The following is a 15419-nucleotide window of genomic DNA, read 5'->3' as shown; positions in this document are numbered from 1 at the left end:
CCAGGTTTATGTCTTCTCAATGATGATTGCAAAGAAGACAATAATACAAAACTGGTTTACTCCGTGCTTGAGCAAAATCATTTTGGATTCATAGCCTCCCTAAAATAGTAACCTGTGAATGTACATCCGCAAGATTTTATAAGGCTAAACCTTGTACCATTGATGAATGGCAATGTCTTTCTTAAAAAAAAAAATTGGAATATATAAAGGAATGACCAAGTTTTTTTTTTTTTCAGATTGTAAAAATAATGATGTGTCTGTTGCTTTCCCTTTCCTGTTTTGTTTGTTTGTTTTTGTTGAATTAAAAATAAAGTTGATCACAAAAAAAATATTATAATGCATCACTGAATCATTGACTGAAATAATTAAAAAACGATAAATCATTCACTTATGAAACATCGCCGTGTGCTGCTCAGAGATGAGCGAATGTTCTGCTGTGATCTTTTGAACAATTTTCGTTAACCAAGTCAAGCAAAAATAGTCAACATTTACAATGTCAAATTTGCTATTGTGGTTTTCAGGCAAAACTTCACTCTTTCTCTTTCAAAACTTTGATCATGTCACATTGCTTAACTAGGCTATATGTTATAAAAACAAAGTTGGATTTTTACCGCAGCATGTTTCTTCTGTGCAGTTGCATACATTTGTTCACATGTGCATACATGAGATTTTCACATAGACAGGCTGCATGAACGTCAACTGGCGTGACATTGTTACTGTTGATTATCCATTATTAATTGCAGTTTTAAGGATAAAAGAAACCCAGATACTTTGATCTACTGAGACTCAGACAATCCAAAAATACACAGGCATCTTCGAGACACCCCACAGAGTGGAGCTGCAGGAAACGCCTCTCTCACATATGTTATCAGTTCCTTCTCATCCCCTTCCTTACCCATCCTCCCTCCACTCAGATCATTCAGAATGGTCAATAGTTTAATGTTCTACATGAATGCAAGTACTATTTTCAGTCAGTTCATGTTTGGTATCTTTTGAATAGTTTCAGGGCGAGTGGTACAATGGTCTCAATCTTACAAATGTAGACTAAAAGAGAGTACAGATCCTAAGAGTTAAGAGATATTTTGCTTACTGTAATGGGAGTGCCCTTTTCCTGTGTCTTCCGTTTAAATTACCTTCTGTTCCCTTTGAGGTGTAAACTACAGGTTAATGGGACATGGGTTAATGCAAATTCCAATTGTTTGTACATGCCTCCATTTGGGGGATGTTTTATCTTGGTTTTGTATTCATTTATTATTTTTGTGTGTCTCTCTTTTCTAAGGTCAGGTATGCATATTTTACTTATAAATTCATCTTTGAGAATTTGATGTTTTGTACTGATATGATCTGACATGTTTGAATTGGATATGTAATTGGCAGAATACATTTACCTGACTGATAATAAATTGTTACATTTGATTTTATTGTTTTACTCTGTAATTATTGACTCTAGTAGATTACATTGTATCCTTGTTAGCGACTTGAGCACCCGGATGAATGAGTAAATATAAAATAAAGAGTTTAACTAGAATAATCAAAAGTCAGAAGAATACTAATTAGAAACAGACATACAACCAATTTGCATTCCAACCTAAATTTGAGGTCATAATAAAATGGAGTCAGATTAGAACTGAACTTAAATTGAATAATTTTGTGCGTTGAAAAGACTGGACATGCAAGAAACCTTCATCTAGCACTGGATACCTTCCTTGGACAGAGTGCGTGGACCTTACACCGTTTACACCAAATGTAATAAAATCAAAATCATTCTTGTCAAAAGTTTTATTATAATCACATTTGGTGGGTTGGCGGGTGTTAATGTCAGGCCCTGCTGGCAGTGCTACAAAGACATATGTAGTATTTGATCATACTGACCTGTTGAAACTGAGCTGGAATTGGCTTTGCATAAGGAACCTTTTTAGTCGGAGGCTTTTTTTGGTCCTTCAGCATGACCTCTTCCATTCCCCAGTCCAGCCCCGGAATGCTCATCTCAGGCTCTGCCACCATCTCTTTGCCTGAGCAGATAGATACCAGTTATATATAACCAACCAACTGAACTTCAATAAATATTGACTGTGCATGTATTAGTGTCTTAACCAGTTTGTTCTTGTTCCATGGCAGCCTTCAGTTGTTCCGGGATCCCCATGCCAGGAATGGCTGCAACACTATTGGTCTCTATGTCATCTAGAATTACCCAAAATAAAGCATTATGAATTCATATGTAAATCCTCTATAGGGCTTTTAAATTGCACGAAGTCAAGGAATACTTACCATACTCCACTCCATCTTCTGACATTCCAGGCAGCAAGTTCAGATTGTATCTGTCCCGCATCTTATCCCCCGGCCGATTCCTCGTCCAAAATTTGCTGAGGAAGTAATAACAGAGCAATGAGCTAGAGTCTATGCAAACTAGAGCATTTTAGGTTCATAATCATTAATTTATTTGTTTTGACCATGCAAGAGTTTTTAACTGCATGTAACATTCAATTTGTGTATTAACATTTAGCTGTAAATAAAGGAGTGTGTTCTATAGAATATTTTGTTTGTTGGTAGTAAAAAAAAACTGGTATCGAGAATTACCTGTGGTAAAAAAAAACAAATGTCATCGACAATTGTAAAGTTTCACTTGTATAGGTATTAACTACTGAAATGTTGGTTAATGTTACAACCCTAATAGAAACATGCATTTTTTTACACACACTTACCTAGTATGGTCATTAGACCCAGAACACAAGATGTGGCCCAGTGGATGCCAGGCTAAACTCCAGATCATTCCTTCATGAGCCATCTCCATTCCTCCCACCTCTTTCTCCACTCTAGAAAAATATTTCAACAACTTCAGCAGTCAAATAACACACAATTTGAAATTACTCCACAGAGTATTACTTTTTGACTAATGCTACCGTATATGGTTAAACAGTACAGAGAGGATCTGAACAGTGCTTACCCTGCATGCCAAAAAAGCAGTGATCCATCAGAGCCTCCACTGGCAAACAAGCCTTCATGAACTGGATGCCAAGCTACAGCTGCAATCAAAAAGAGAAAATGTATATTTATTTATGATTTAACGCCATGTCAGCAGCAATGGCTATATTCATGGCAAGAGGAAACAGTTCAATTTCACAATTCAGTCATTTATATATCATGTCAAAACAATTATATACGGTAACCATTTTAAGAGAAAATGCATATGCATACAATGTTAAAGTATACAACACACTGCTTTACTTGCAGGAGTTTAATACATGGGTCAATATCATTGTAGAGCATTTTGGTGTCCTGTACATAAGTTAATCATTTGCCATGATAACATAAGAATGACTATGAAAGGGTGTGTTATATTAGGCTTAGATTTTATATTAATAACAAAAGCATTACTTGACAAAAGCATTACTTGACTCTTTATAGATACATTTTCTAGATTTTTATTAGTTTTGTTTTGTGTAAGAGGATGCATGTTATTTTGCTATGTCCCAAGCACTGCTCATTAAATTTGAATGACAGTAGAATACTGTCAAATCAATAAATAAAATAAAAAAACAATAATCCTATTGATATTTTGTTAAATAAGAGATTATTTAATTTGAGTGTATTGATCATTTGGTAATAAAAACTATATTTTTATTTAATAAAAAAAGAATAGTTTGTCCATGTCTCTTGAATGTTTGCTTAATTGCTTTGCTAAAGCTTAACATGTCCATACTAACAGTATTTCCACAAGTTTAAATATACCAAATTCAATAACAACCAGACTAAATATTTAGCTATTCACAGTTTGCTGTAAGCTAATATACTAATTGAAGCTCAAAATGTCTACCCTGACATTGTTCCAAAATGTCCACCCTGTCAGCCACTTAAACTCTTTACACATATATGACACATGCACTCATTTGTAGGTAATATTGCTAAAAACTAAATGAATGGGGGGGGGGTACAATGTGTGATTGAGGATGTAATTATATTTCTTATTATTATTATATTACTTTATTTTAACAACCCTGTTAAGGAAAGGGACATCATCGCTTTCTGAAAATATAAATTTCCATCTTAATTTTGCAATGAAAACGTATTTAACAGTAATATGTATATGTCCATGACAGGGTGTCTTATGGTTTATGCTTCGAATAATGGCCCATAATTATCTAAAAATAAAATGTGTGGGAACTCAGTTAATGTTACCATAGTACTTGAGTGTCTACTATTTATGATATGACAAAGCAAATTTTTGAGTATTTTGAGGGTAGAAAGGCACTCTATTGTGATATTGACCCACATATTCTCATTAGGATTATACCTGTGGCTTCTTTCTTATGTCCTCTAAAAACCTGCAGCTCCTCTTTGAGGTTGCGAATGTCAAACAGTTTGCACAAATGATCACGTGACGCTGTCAACAGCCAGTTGCCGTTAAGGTTCCACTTCACCTCCATGACTGTGTTTTTATGTGCATGTCTAAGGACAAAACACAAGACACAAAATTAATAGCCCTTCTTAAGCTATATTTCTTGATTAAGTACTCAAACTCAAGCAATACAACAAAATTTGTGTTGTCAAACGGATAACCATCTGTAAACAACCCATTCGGCCATGGGCAACAAAGATTACAATAATTTTGGGGTTTTACAGGCATCTGCTAACTTACAGTGTTGCCAAACTTTGTCCAGTCTTTGGGTCCCAAAATTTGATAGGTTGCTGGCTGTCTTTGCTGCCGGACACTACCAAGCCCTTTGTGGGATGCCAATCTACACACTTCACATCTGCTCCATGACCTGGAAACAATTTAAATGAGTGTCAAAATAAAAAAAGGAACATTATTTTCAGGAATGTTTCTTTCCTATTTCAGAGCAACACTGTTAGAGTAACACTTTTTTAACCTTTGATCATAATTTTAGCATTACATGTAGATCATAGGTTAATATATGATTACAATTCCATAATGAGCATCAAAGACAAGCTAAGTAACAGCCAGAACAAAATAAATTATATTGGATTAAACACCATTTCATATTGAGTCACATGCCAACGAATCAGGAAAATCATTAAAAAAAGAAAAAAAAGTGCCACACTTTGACTAGCAAATAAAGGCAGCATTATTTTAAAGGGCATGCTGTGCAATTGAGGTCTCAAAAACCATTTAGGGAGCATGAGAGTTATTCTTTATGTCTGGGTAAAGCTGCATGGATTCTTAATAGCGTTTTTTATTTGATTGATATAAATGATAATTTGTGCATTTGCACAAGCATTAGGAAAAGGAGTAAAGTCTGCAGTTAACTAAAGTTATTTAGTTAATATTTATATTGTTGATACAAATCCTGATCACTGCAAATGGGACAGTGTCATTGCTCAAAGACATGTACCATTCGGACACCAACAAGTGGACATACATTTCATTTAATGTGAAAGGTCTTACAATGTGTAAAACCTATGGTTTTCACCTTTTCACATGTTTTGTTTCTTTGACTATAGTCCCAAGTCTGAACACTTTTAACTGTCAAAACAACAATATTGTGCCTTCCTTAATTGAGTATGAAATTACTTACTCTTGCACACACACACATACACACACACACACAAACTCAAACATTAAATCTGACATAACATTTGACAGGTACAGTAACTGAACTTAATAGGAAAATTGATAAAAAAGTTCTGAGTTATTGTATTTTTTTTTAACAGTTTTATTATAGTTTTATTTGAAATAAGATTATGATCATGTGATGATGTCTGTGCATTTAAGGTTGATTTGTTTTTAATAGTACAGGTCAGGTTATATACATTTATACATGTTGATACTGAAAAAGACCAATTCCTCTTCATTGCATTGCAATAAATTGCAAATATTTTAAATTATGGCAAAATAAACTTTTTAAACTCAAAGTCAACAAAAGTGGTTAGTAACAATTTAGACAGCTGCTCATCACTAGATTTGATAATCTGTTTGAAAGGAAGAAAGAACAAATTACTTTATTTGAGAAAAGATATCTAACCTTTTCTACCACAAAATATATATTTTTTTCAGATTACTTGGCTGTAGTACTACAGCAATAGTGCCCTACAATATTAACTCAGGCATGTTTGGTAAATATAATACTATAATACACAAAACAGAGTGTTATTAGGCACAACCACCAAATAGTGTGCAGAAACATTTAGAAGGGGTTTTTAATATATATTTGAAAATTCACCAGAAAGAACATGCATTCCTTAAAACAGGTACAAAACAGTGTCAACATACAGGTCTTCATCATTATTAGACATTACAAAAAGATTTAACCATGCTCAGTGCTTGATAAGCAAATATTGGTTACAGCCTCAAACACAAAATGTAATGAATATTTAAACAAACTGCAGACTCATGTAAACGACTAAAAAAGAAAAGAAAGGGAAGAACACAAAAGTTATCAGATGTGTGTGATGGGTAATGTGAAGACTCTGTGAACCCAGATGACAGTGTCATTTTATGTTTAAAGGAAAGCGTTTGTGAATATCTCCACATCTTATATAACATACCTCTCAGAATTCTTTCCTCATGACATCGGAGAAAGTCCCAGATGCGTACAGTTCCATCATCAGAGCAAGTGGCAAATTTATTATCCGTAGGAGAGAAACTGAAGACACAGCAGGGAGAGAATCAACATTTAAGGATAACATAGCAGTTCTGTGTGGTGGAGACCATACACCCTGCGGGGGGGCCCTTTGAGTGGATCTGACAAGGAACCATCCATCTCCTTAGCAGACAACTCGCTCTACATAACAACCCTATCATGACTTGCTTAATTGCATCTAATACCACAGGCTAAAATTAAAGACATATTTAACACTGACTGCACATTTCTCTGTATTCTGATCCTTGCTGTACAACATCAGAAAACAAAATGAGCACGTGAAAGGTAATTACTTTAGTTCAATTAATAAGTGTAATCATGCACGTTTCAAATGCAATCATCCCTACACACACTGCTCTTCCTTCCAGAGGGCATTTGGCAAAACTGAGCCTGCCTCAGTACACCAACTTACTCTTTTGACCTCTAAACACACACCATTATTTTGTTGTTTCTACATACAAATAAGGCAGACCTATCAATCCACCTAACACCATAAAGTACAAACATTACCCACCATGCTCAGTTGTTTTTTACTATGCACTCAGTTTTTTTTAAAGCATAGGAAAAAGCAGAAATAAACCACTGAAGTGAGCTAAAGCCTTTCTTCATTCTGTTTTACTTCAACCCATGAGCCATTTTGATAATCAGGCTTTAAATTTAAATATATATTTTTTTTATATTGTAGAAGAAATTGCATTTTATTGCATTACAAAGGACTATACATACTCTGTATTGTGTCAAGAGTTAACAAAATAAAAGGGACTGGCAATGAATTATAAACCTGGATTTCAATGTGGATGAAAACTTTTTCATGTGCATTTATACCTGTAGAGTTGTATAAAAGTAAATATCGGAGTTATTTATTCTTATAAATCTTTATTTAGAAGCAGAATTTTTATTAGGAACTGACTGAAAGCGTGACAAAGACTCTGATGGCCAGTAGGGACAGCACAGCTCCTGTCTCATTGGTAAACCATTGGGAACTGAAACTTAAGTGTGCATTTCCTTTAATTAGACCAGTGCAAGAATCTTCTCCACTATGGAGGCTCCAAGAAACCCTTCCAACAAACATTTTAGTCCCTGAGGGTCTTTTAAACAGTCATTTTTCACCCCTTTTTTATTCTAGACTGTATGTCATCACCTTAGAATATAAATAATTGGGAATACTTTATTTAAAAGTGTGAAAAATACACCTTTTCTGTACATAGAAGTTATGTATATAATAGATGAGAATACATAACTCAAAAGCCACAGGTGACAAATAATTGCAGTGTTGCAACAACAACACACGTGTCAATAATAAAGGACATAAACATTAAGCAGCACAGGAAAGAGAATATCAGAACTGACAGCACTGAGGAGAGCCCCCTACAGGCAGAGCACTGCCCCTGCAGGAACAGTAACAGGCTTGGGTTAACTACAGAAAATGGTAGATTGTGTATAGACCTGGCCTCTCTAATCGCCTCCTTGTGAGCCTGGAACATCTTGACGTTGTTCATGTTGGACTGCCAGTACTTCACGTAACCTCCATGGTCAGCAGTCAACATCCACATGTCATTGTGAGACCAGGTCATTGCCCTGACAGGGCTATCATGAGCCTATGAGAGAAAAAGAAAAAGGGACAGTTAGATAAGGACCTTTAAGCAAGATTCTGAGGTTATGAGGTAAGGGTGGTGTGCCACAAAACTAAAATATGGTCTCTGGTTACCTGAAGAATTGTCTCGAAGTTAAATGTGAGCCCATTCCATAAAGTAAACTCCCCACTGGAGGCACCTGTTACAAGTCGCCTGCCTTCAGGAGTCCACTACAAGAAGGCAAGAAAAGGGTAAGGAAAGACTTTTAATAACCAAGGGAGTAGGCTGTTAGGGAATTATGCATTTCAACAAAAAGCAACAAATCAATAGTTTAACACTTACCCTTACAACAAACACAGGGCATTTGACTTTGTTGGTGGAGGTTCTGACAAACTTGGTTGTAACAGCATTCATAGGGTTATTAAGCATACCAACTGGAGGAACAAGCTGCAAAAAAAGTATGAGAAATATATGAACTTCAAGAATAAACATGAGAACTAAAAGTAGTAAAAAAAAACATACATCATTGTAGCAGCCGGCATCTGGTTGAATAGCACGGAAATCTCGATGATCTCGTTGCCACAATCGATTCTGAAATGGAGTAATTTGCCAGATGTTACATTTGCCAGATGTTACACTGCCCCACTCTGTTACAAGGCTTATACCTCAAGATATCTGATGACAGATGGATTGTAATCAATGGTCTTGCGGTTCACAGCTTTCCTCATGCGCTTGCCATCGAAAGTGAGCTGCTGCATAGCCTGCTGCTGGGCAAAGTCCGGCCTCTTGTAGAACAGCTGACGAGGTGCCTGGTGCTGGAACCGAGGCATATGGAAAAACCGGGGAGGAGAACCAATATCTGTTGCCATAGTGACAGTTTTGTAACACCTGAGGACGTGAGAAAGAAATTTACTTTTGAGTTTATTACAATTGAGTAGACCATTGATTGATAAATAAGAAACATCTGTAACTCTACTGTGCAATAAACCATTACATAAGTGAACCTGAGCATAACTTAAGCATCAAATCAGAAAGACACTGTAAACAGTTCTTTGGGATGTGAAAAGTTTGTTTAGGAGGAATAAACGGAGTAATCAAGTGAAAATGGATGACAGACCCCAAAGGGGAAAAGCCTTCATAATCATTAAAAATATATATTTTTAAATCAGAATTATACATTGGTTTCCATAAAATCGTGCTGTAAATGCAAGCTGAGGCATGGTGCAAGCAATATCAAAGCAACCCCAAGCTGAATTTAAAAGGTTTTTCCAGATTAATAGACAGGATAATTTTACATGTCAGAGAAATTACATAAATGTTTATTAATGTTGAGCATCTGAAACCACAGCGTAAAATTGATTTAAAAGCATCATGCTTTTCACAGTAACCCTTCCAAATTAATGAAATACAGTAGCATCTAAAACAGCTTTAGCATATGTAGTTTGAAGCATTGAGAGATTTACCTAGTATAACTTATGGTGTCTACTTGGACACCATTAGAGTTTACTTGGGTCAAATACACTAAGGTACGTGTGACCCTGGACCACAAAACTTAAGTCGCTGGGGTAAATTTTTAGCACTGGGGTACATTTCTAGAAATGGCCAAAAAAAAACGTTACATTGGTTAAAATTATTGTCTTTCTTTTATGCCAAAAATCATTAGGATATTAAGTAAAGATAGTTTTCCATGAAGAGATTTTGTACATTTCCTATCGTAAATATATCAAAACTCAATTTTTTATTAGTAATATGCATTGCTAAGAATTCATTTGGACAAATTTTAAAGCAATTTTCTTAGTATTTAGATTTTTTTGCACCCTCAGATTCCAGATTTCCAACTAGTTGTATCTCAGCCAAATATTGTCCTATCATAATAAACAATACATCAATGGAAAGCTTATTTATTTAGCTTCGACACTTAAGACTAAGTTTTTAAGTAAGGTTTTGTGGTCCAGGGTCACATACATGCATTTTTTGTCGGTATGTGTATCACAGAGCAACAAAATTGCACCATAGACAGAATAGCTGTTGTCCCTTCATGAAAAAAAATACTACAAATAAAACACTTCTGTAGCAGTGATTCACAACTGGTGGATCACAAGTAAATAAAAATGAGAGATAAAATCTTTATACTTTGACTAAATTTGTCAATAACCAACTTCGTTACTAGCACTGTAAAACGTTAGAGTTAGGCTAACTGTGGTCAACAGCTTAAGAGGCATTATTAACGGATTTGCTCCTTAAATTTAGGCTACATTTATTGGTGTAACAATGTTGTCGGGCTCAATGTAAAATTTGAGACCAGAACCAAAACCAGTTGGGAAGCACGGTCACTGTGTACTCTTACCCCCTTAAAGCTTATGCAAATTATTAATTTGTGAGGAGGGGAAAAAAGCTCATTCAAAGAGCACCCAGTTCTTCTGTACACAAGTCAGCTACCTCCATTTAACACTAAGGTTAATGAAAAAAAAAATTAGATGCAGTTTATACGGTTTCATTTAACCTATTTTGAGAGGGATTTCTGAAAATGGACTGAATTTAAGAACCGTTAATGTCAAGCATATAACATCCCGTGCGATTGTACCCTTTCACAAATACAATACGACTCGACTTGAAATGTTCGGGGGGGTGGGGGGTATTTATGGGAATTGTTTAATGTATTTTAGATGGCGTGTTACACACTGCACTCACGTAATACACAAGCTCAATCTCAAACTTACTAAAAGTAAAACACACTAGTCAATTATTTTAGAAATGTATATCTTACAAACAACACGTAAATAGGCGACTAATGCATCATTTATACCTGTAACGTTACGTTAGTTTCTTGTTCGAGGTCGGCAAATGCCTTCAGTTCAAGGTCTGTTAGCCTTTAGCCAGCTAACACAATAACGTTGCCTGATGCTACCACAGGCCCTCACAAACATGCCACATTTTCACTGTCTACGAGAATAAGAACATAATCTCCTTAAAATGTGTGTTTATTTGAGTGCAAAATCTGTTCGCTGAAGCAGATAGCTTTGTACAGGCTATGAGAGTGGGTATTTCTTCCCGGTCTCCCGCACAGCGTGTTTAAATGGCGCCCGGTCAATACTTGAGAAACTCACCCAAAATATCCAATGCTGACCGAGTCTATTAATCTAAATTTAACACAAGACTCTTCCTTGTGGAGACTATTGTAATGTCTTTTTGAAAATGAAATGTCAACTGTCTCGAGAGTGTGCGTTAATTCGCTATTTTTCGCGTATATCTAACCCCCTGACTCCATCTCGAGGCTTCCGCTCTTCTCGTTGCTTTGAACTTCCAGTCCCCAAACGACGTCATGACGTCAGACGCATCGGCGGGAGAACTACGTCACTCAATGTATGTTTTGTCCGTCAAACGAGGTGCAGAACAAATGTTGTTACATACTACGGATTATTTATAAGTAGTTATATAATTACTTTTATTTAATATTGCATATTTATTTAGTTATTTGTTTGATTATTTGGGTTAGTTAACCCAGAATTTGGGTTACTGCTTACTGTTGTATACTTTTACCTCATTCTAAACACATGATGTCCTTTCTTCAGTTAACATCAAAACTGTTTCTTTAAATTTGAAATACACAACTGTCCATTAGGTGGGGCTATGATTCGATTGCCATAAGGGATAAAAAACAGAAGGTGAGATCTTATTTTTCTCATATGTCAATAACGTACACTTTTGACAAAGAAATTGTGTTTCAACTGCGGACAAATTATTCAATTGCTGAATTGTTTGGACCGTAAAGGCCAAACTGTTTTTTTTCCAGCAACAAAACGTCAGCATACACATAAAATCTAGATTGGGCCAACTGTATGTCAAGCTTAGGTTTCTAGTATATAGCATGGGCGTCGCTAAATCATTTTTAAGAAGCCTATTAAAAAAATTATGCGGGGGCAATCTGTTCCCCATCTACTGTAACCTAAGGTTTTAGCTGTGTTAATTCCTTGTCATATATATATATATATATATATATATATATATATATATATATATATATATATATATATATATATATATATATATTTATTTATTTATATATATATATATATATGTATGCTGACAAAATTTTTAAACACCCCATAGCTCAAAATGGATCACATGACTAGACAGGGCTGAAAATTCCCTTTACAATGATATATGGATTGTAAGAATCAGTTGAGGATTGAGAAAGTTATGATATTTATAATATCGGGATTAGATTAAAATAATGTACATTAACTACAATAGAAGACATGTGACCGAAAATGCTTATTTTTCACATGTTTTTGCTTGTATCTTCCTCATTTTATCAGATATTTGAATAAAATTTTAACAGAAGGTAGAATTTTGTTAACTCTTTCAAATGACATCATGAACATTAACTGTTTTAGTTGGAATCGGCATCAGACCCATGGTACCGCACCGAAAACAGTTCAAATTAATAAGCGTTCATTCATATTCATGAACATTTATTTTAGAATACAAGCAAAGACAACTTTACACACCACTATTTAAGGTGTAAATTTTGACAAAACACATATTGTAAGTGAGGTCTGAGTCTCAAGGTTCCAAATTTTGTGACAGAAGTGATATTTGGACAGAAATGTATTAATTTGTTATGGCAGAATGAATACAATTAAATTCAATGGAATGTATGGCACCCGGTGGCTTTTTTTGGCATTACGCCTAAACAAAATTTCATGGGAACTTCAATTTTTAAGATATCAACTTCAAATTTGGAACACAACTTGGTTAGATATTTAGCTTTGATTTTATAGTAATTTTAGAGTAAAACATATTTTGTAAAATATATATTTTATTAAAAAGAAAAATATTAATTACAATATATTTGATTTATTGTAAGTTTAAACTTCCATACCTTTTTCATATTTTTATTTATTGAAGTGCTATTCAGCAATAATCTGCTGAGTGTTATCTTTAAAACAAGACCAAATTTAGGTTTATATACCAAAACATTCTTGAAGTTTGAATAGTGTATTTTATTGTCAATTCTCAAAAAGGGGGGTGACAGCTAAGGGGTTAATTGTGAATTCATATTTATACATGCTGAAATTGCAAATATACATTCATATTCATTCTTTTTTTTTTCTTACTAACAATGAATGATCGGTACAACAAATATACATGTTATCTGGTTGACTGGTTGATCACTGGTTATTGACAGGCTACTGTACAACCAAGTCATCCAAGATGACATCTGCTACTATTGCATAGATGGACACATCAGTGTCATGTGCATCACATTCATACCCTTCCCCGCTCATGGCCCAATAGCCAACAGTGTAGGTTTTCTCTTTCTTCTTTGCATTACCCCCAGCCTCACTGCTTTCTTGATGACCAGCTCTTGTTTTTCCTTGTCTAAACTGTCCAAATAGTCCACAGTGTTGTTTTTACGTGCTCGCATTTTACAGGACAAGTAGCAGATGGTGGCATTTGGAGCTTTCTTCTTCAATGCACTAAACATCCCCATCAGCTCTTCGGCATCCATGTTATGTGATCTTGCTGAGGTTGTCTCTTCTTTTAGTTTCTCCGTCACTGCCCATGTATCAACAAAGTATTGTTGATACTGCCTTTCGAGCACTAAAACGACCGCTCTCAGACAGCTTTCCATCATTTGAGTGAACATGGCTGTGTCTTTTGGTGGTTGTTGCAATTTTTCAAGGATTTTGTCTGAAGCATTCAGCTGATTTCCAAAGAGGTCTGTTGTGCGAGTTAGAAATTCAGCAGGTGAGTGTAGTTGATCTTTCAGGTTCTGGACCGTTTCTTTGATAATTTCAATACATTTGATGTAATCAGTTTGGTCATCTGCACCAGTGTAGAATTTGGTCATCCAGGGTCCAGTCAGTAATTTCCCAAGCAAACCCAGAACTTGCATTTCAACCTGTCCAGCTATAGAGTTGAAGTCTTCCAGTATGCTAGCACGCAGGCCTCCACAGGATGTTCCTCCACAGAGATATGACTGTAGTGCAGCATGATGACTTGAGAATATCCCACATATATGGAAAAGAATGTGCAGTCGATTACCTCTGTAGCGTGGTATGAGACCAAGAGGGAGATTGTTGTGATTCAGAAAGATCTTAAAGCCACGAGGGTCACCCTTGCCATCCATGTACCTCATCTTATTCATCTGAACCACAATATTGGCCCCAATGCAGTCTTTCCCCTTGATTTTCCCGGTAATCCCCATGGATTTCTCGATCTCATTCAGAGCACTCTTTGCCTTTGAAGCGATTGTTTCCAGAGGATGAAGGTTGCAATTCAGCTCATTCAGGGCCTTGTTCCAAGACGCACAGACTAAACGAATGGCCGCATGATTGGCAGCACAGCGGTCAGTGAGTGTGTTTGATATATTCTCTATCATTTTTTGAAGAATGTTTTCGTAGTCTGCATCAAAAAAATGACAGTAGACATTTGCAAGGTTACTGATGGAGTCACAAATATGGATCTGGTAATCCTCAGCAGAGCCTCCTGGAAGTTCATCTACAGCAACAACATAACAGGACTCTTTGGTGGTGAAATGTATGCTGTTCAAGTGGATTCCCTCTTGTGTGGTTGCATCAAAACCCAGGGTAGAGTGGGTGTTCGCTAAAAGTGCTTCAGCAGTCTGGAGGTCACTTATTGCCCCCAATTCTCTGGTCATGGCTTCCACAGTAGCCCTTTTCGGCACATCACTTAAACTAATGTTGAAGCGCAGCCCAAACTTTTTTATCAAATTGTGGATGTTGGCAGTGGGCACCTGATTGGATATCGCGTCAAACACCATCAATCGCATTTCATTTGAGTATGACTTCGCGTCTGTTTTTGTACGCTTTTTTTCACTTTCCAAATCCTGGATTTTTTCTCTCAAAAGAAGGTTTTCGACCTGAAGATCATGAATCTCACTGTTCATTGAATTAACTTTTTCTTTGAACTCGCAGCATCTTTGTTCCATATCAACATCAGAATTCGATTTGACTTCTCGCCTCATGTGTGTAAGGGATTTCTTCAGGCGCATATGACTTCTTGCTTTCACTTTGTATTGTTTTTTTAATTTAGCGATGGTTTCAGCCTCATGTGATTTTAACAGATTTTTCAAGTCGGATATTTGCTTTCCTTTCCTTTTCAGTTTCTGATTAAGTATCCTTATTGCTCCCTTCTTTTTCTGCTGTGCTGTGAGTGTTTTAATTGCCAGGTACTTGCTTCTCTGCATCTGCAGATGTTTCTGCCTCATGTTTTTCAG

The 15419-nt window shown here is 35.8% G+C and overlaps 1 protein-coding gene across 2 annotated transcripts in view; it reads right to left on the bottom strand.

The window, feature by feature from the left end:
* wdr33 (WD repeat domain 33) overlaps positions 1-11485 on the bottom strand; it is a 37143-nt gene extending 25658 nt beyond the window's left edge. The window contains exons 1-14 of one of the 2 annotated variants that reach the window (XM_059502249.1): positions 11281-11485; positions 8839-9061; positions 8696-8764; positions 8516-8620; positions 8308-8403; positions 8046-8197; positions 6505-6602; positions 4637-4763; positions 4292-4446; positions 2945-3023; positions 2703-2813; positions 2269-2363; positions 2095-2181; positions 1873-2012 (exon numbers count right to left, since the gene is read on the bottom strand). In XM_059502249.1, coding sequence (XP_059358232.1) covers positions 1873-2012; positions 2095-2181; positions 2269-2363; positions 2703-2813; positions 2945-3023; positions 4292-4446; positions 4637-4763; positions 6505-6602; positions 8046-8197; positions 8308-8403; positions 8516-8620; positions 8696-8764; positions 8839-9042 — 1518 coding nt within the window. In that variant the 5' untranslated portion in view covers positions 9043-9061; positions 11281-11485. The remainder of the gene's footprint in view (positions 1-1872; positions 2013-2094; positions 2182-2268; positions 2364-2702; positions 2814-2944; positions 3024-4291; positions 4447-4636; positions 4764-6504; positions 6603-8045; positions 8198-8307; positions 8404-8515; positions 8621-8695; positions 8765-8838; positions 9062-11280) is intronic. The other variant, XM_059502250.1, reaches the window with a different exon arrangement.
* Between the last annotated feature and the right edge of the window lie 3934 nt (positions 11486-15419).

Source organism: Carassius carassius, chromosome 20 (assembly GCF_963082965.1).
Source record: "Carassius carassius chromosome 20, fCarCar2.1, whole genome shotgun sequence".
Classification (NCBI taxonomy): domain Eukaryota; kingdom Metazoa; phylum Chordata; class Actinopteri; order Cypriniformes; family Cyprinidae; genus Carassius; species Carassius carassius.
The sequence above is the reverse complement of the archived record's forward strand: the minus strand, read 5'-3'. Positions and strand labels throughout refer to the sequence as shown.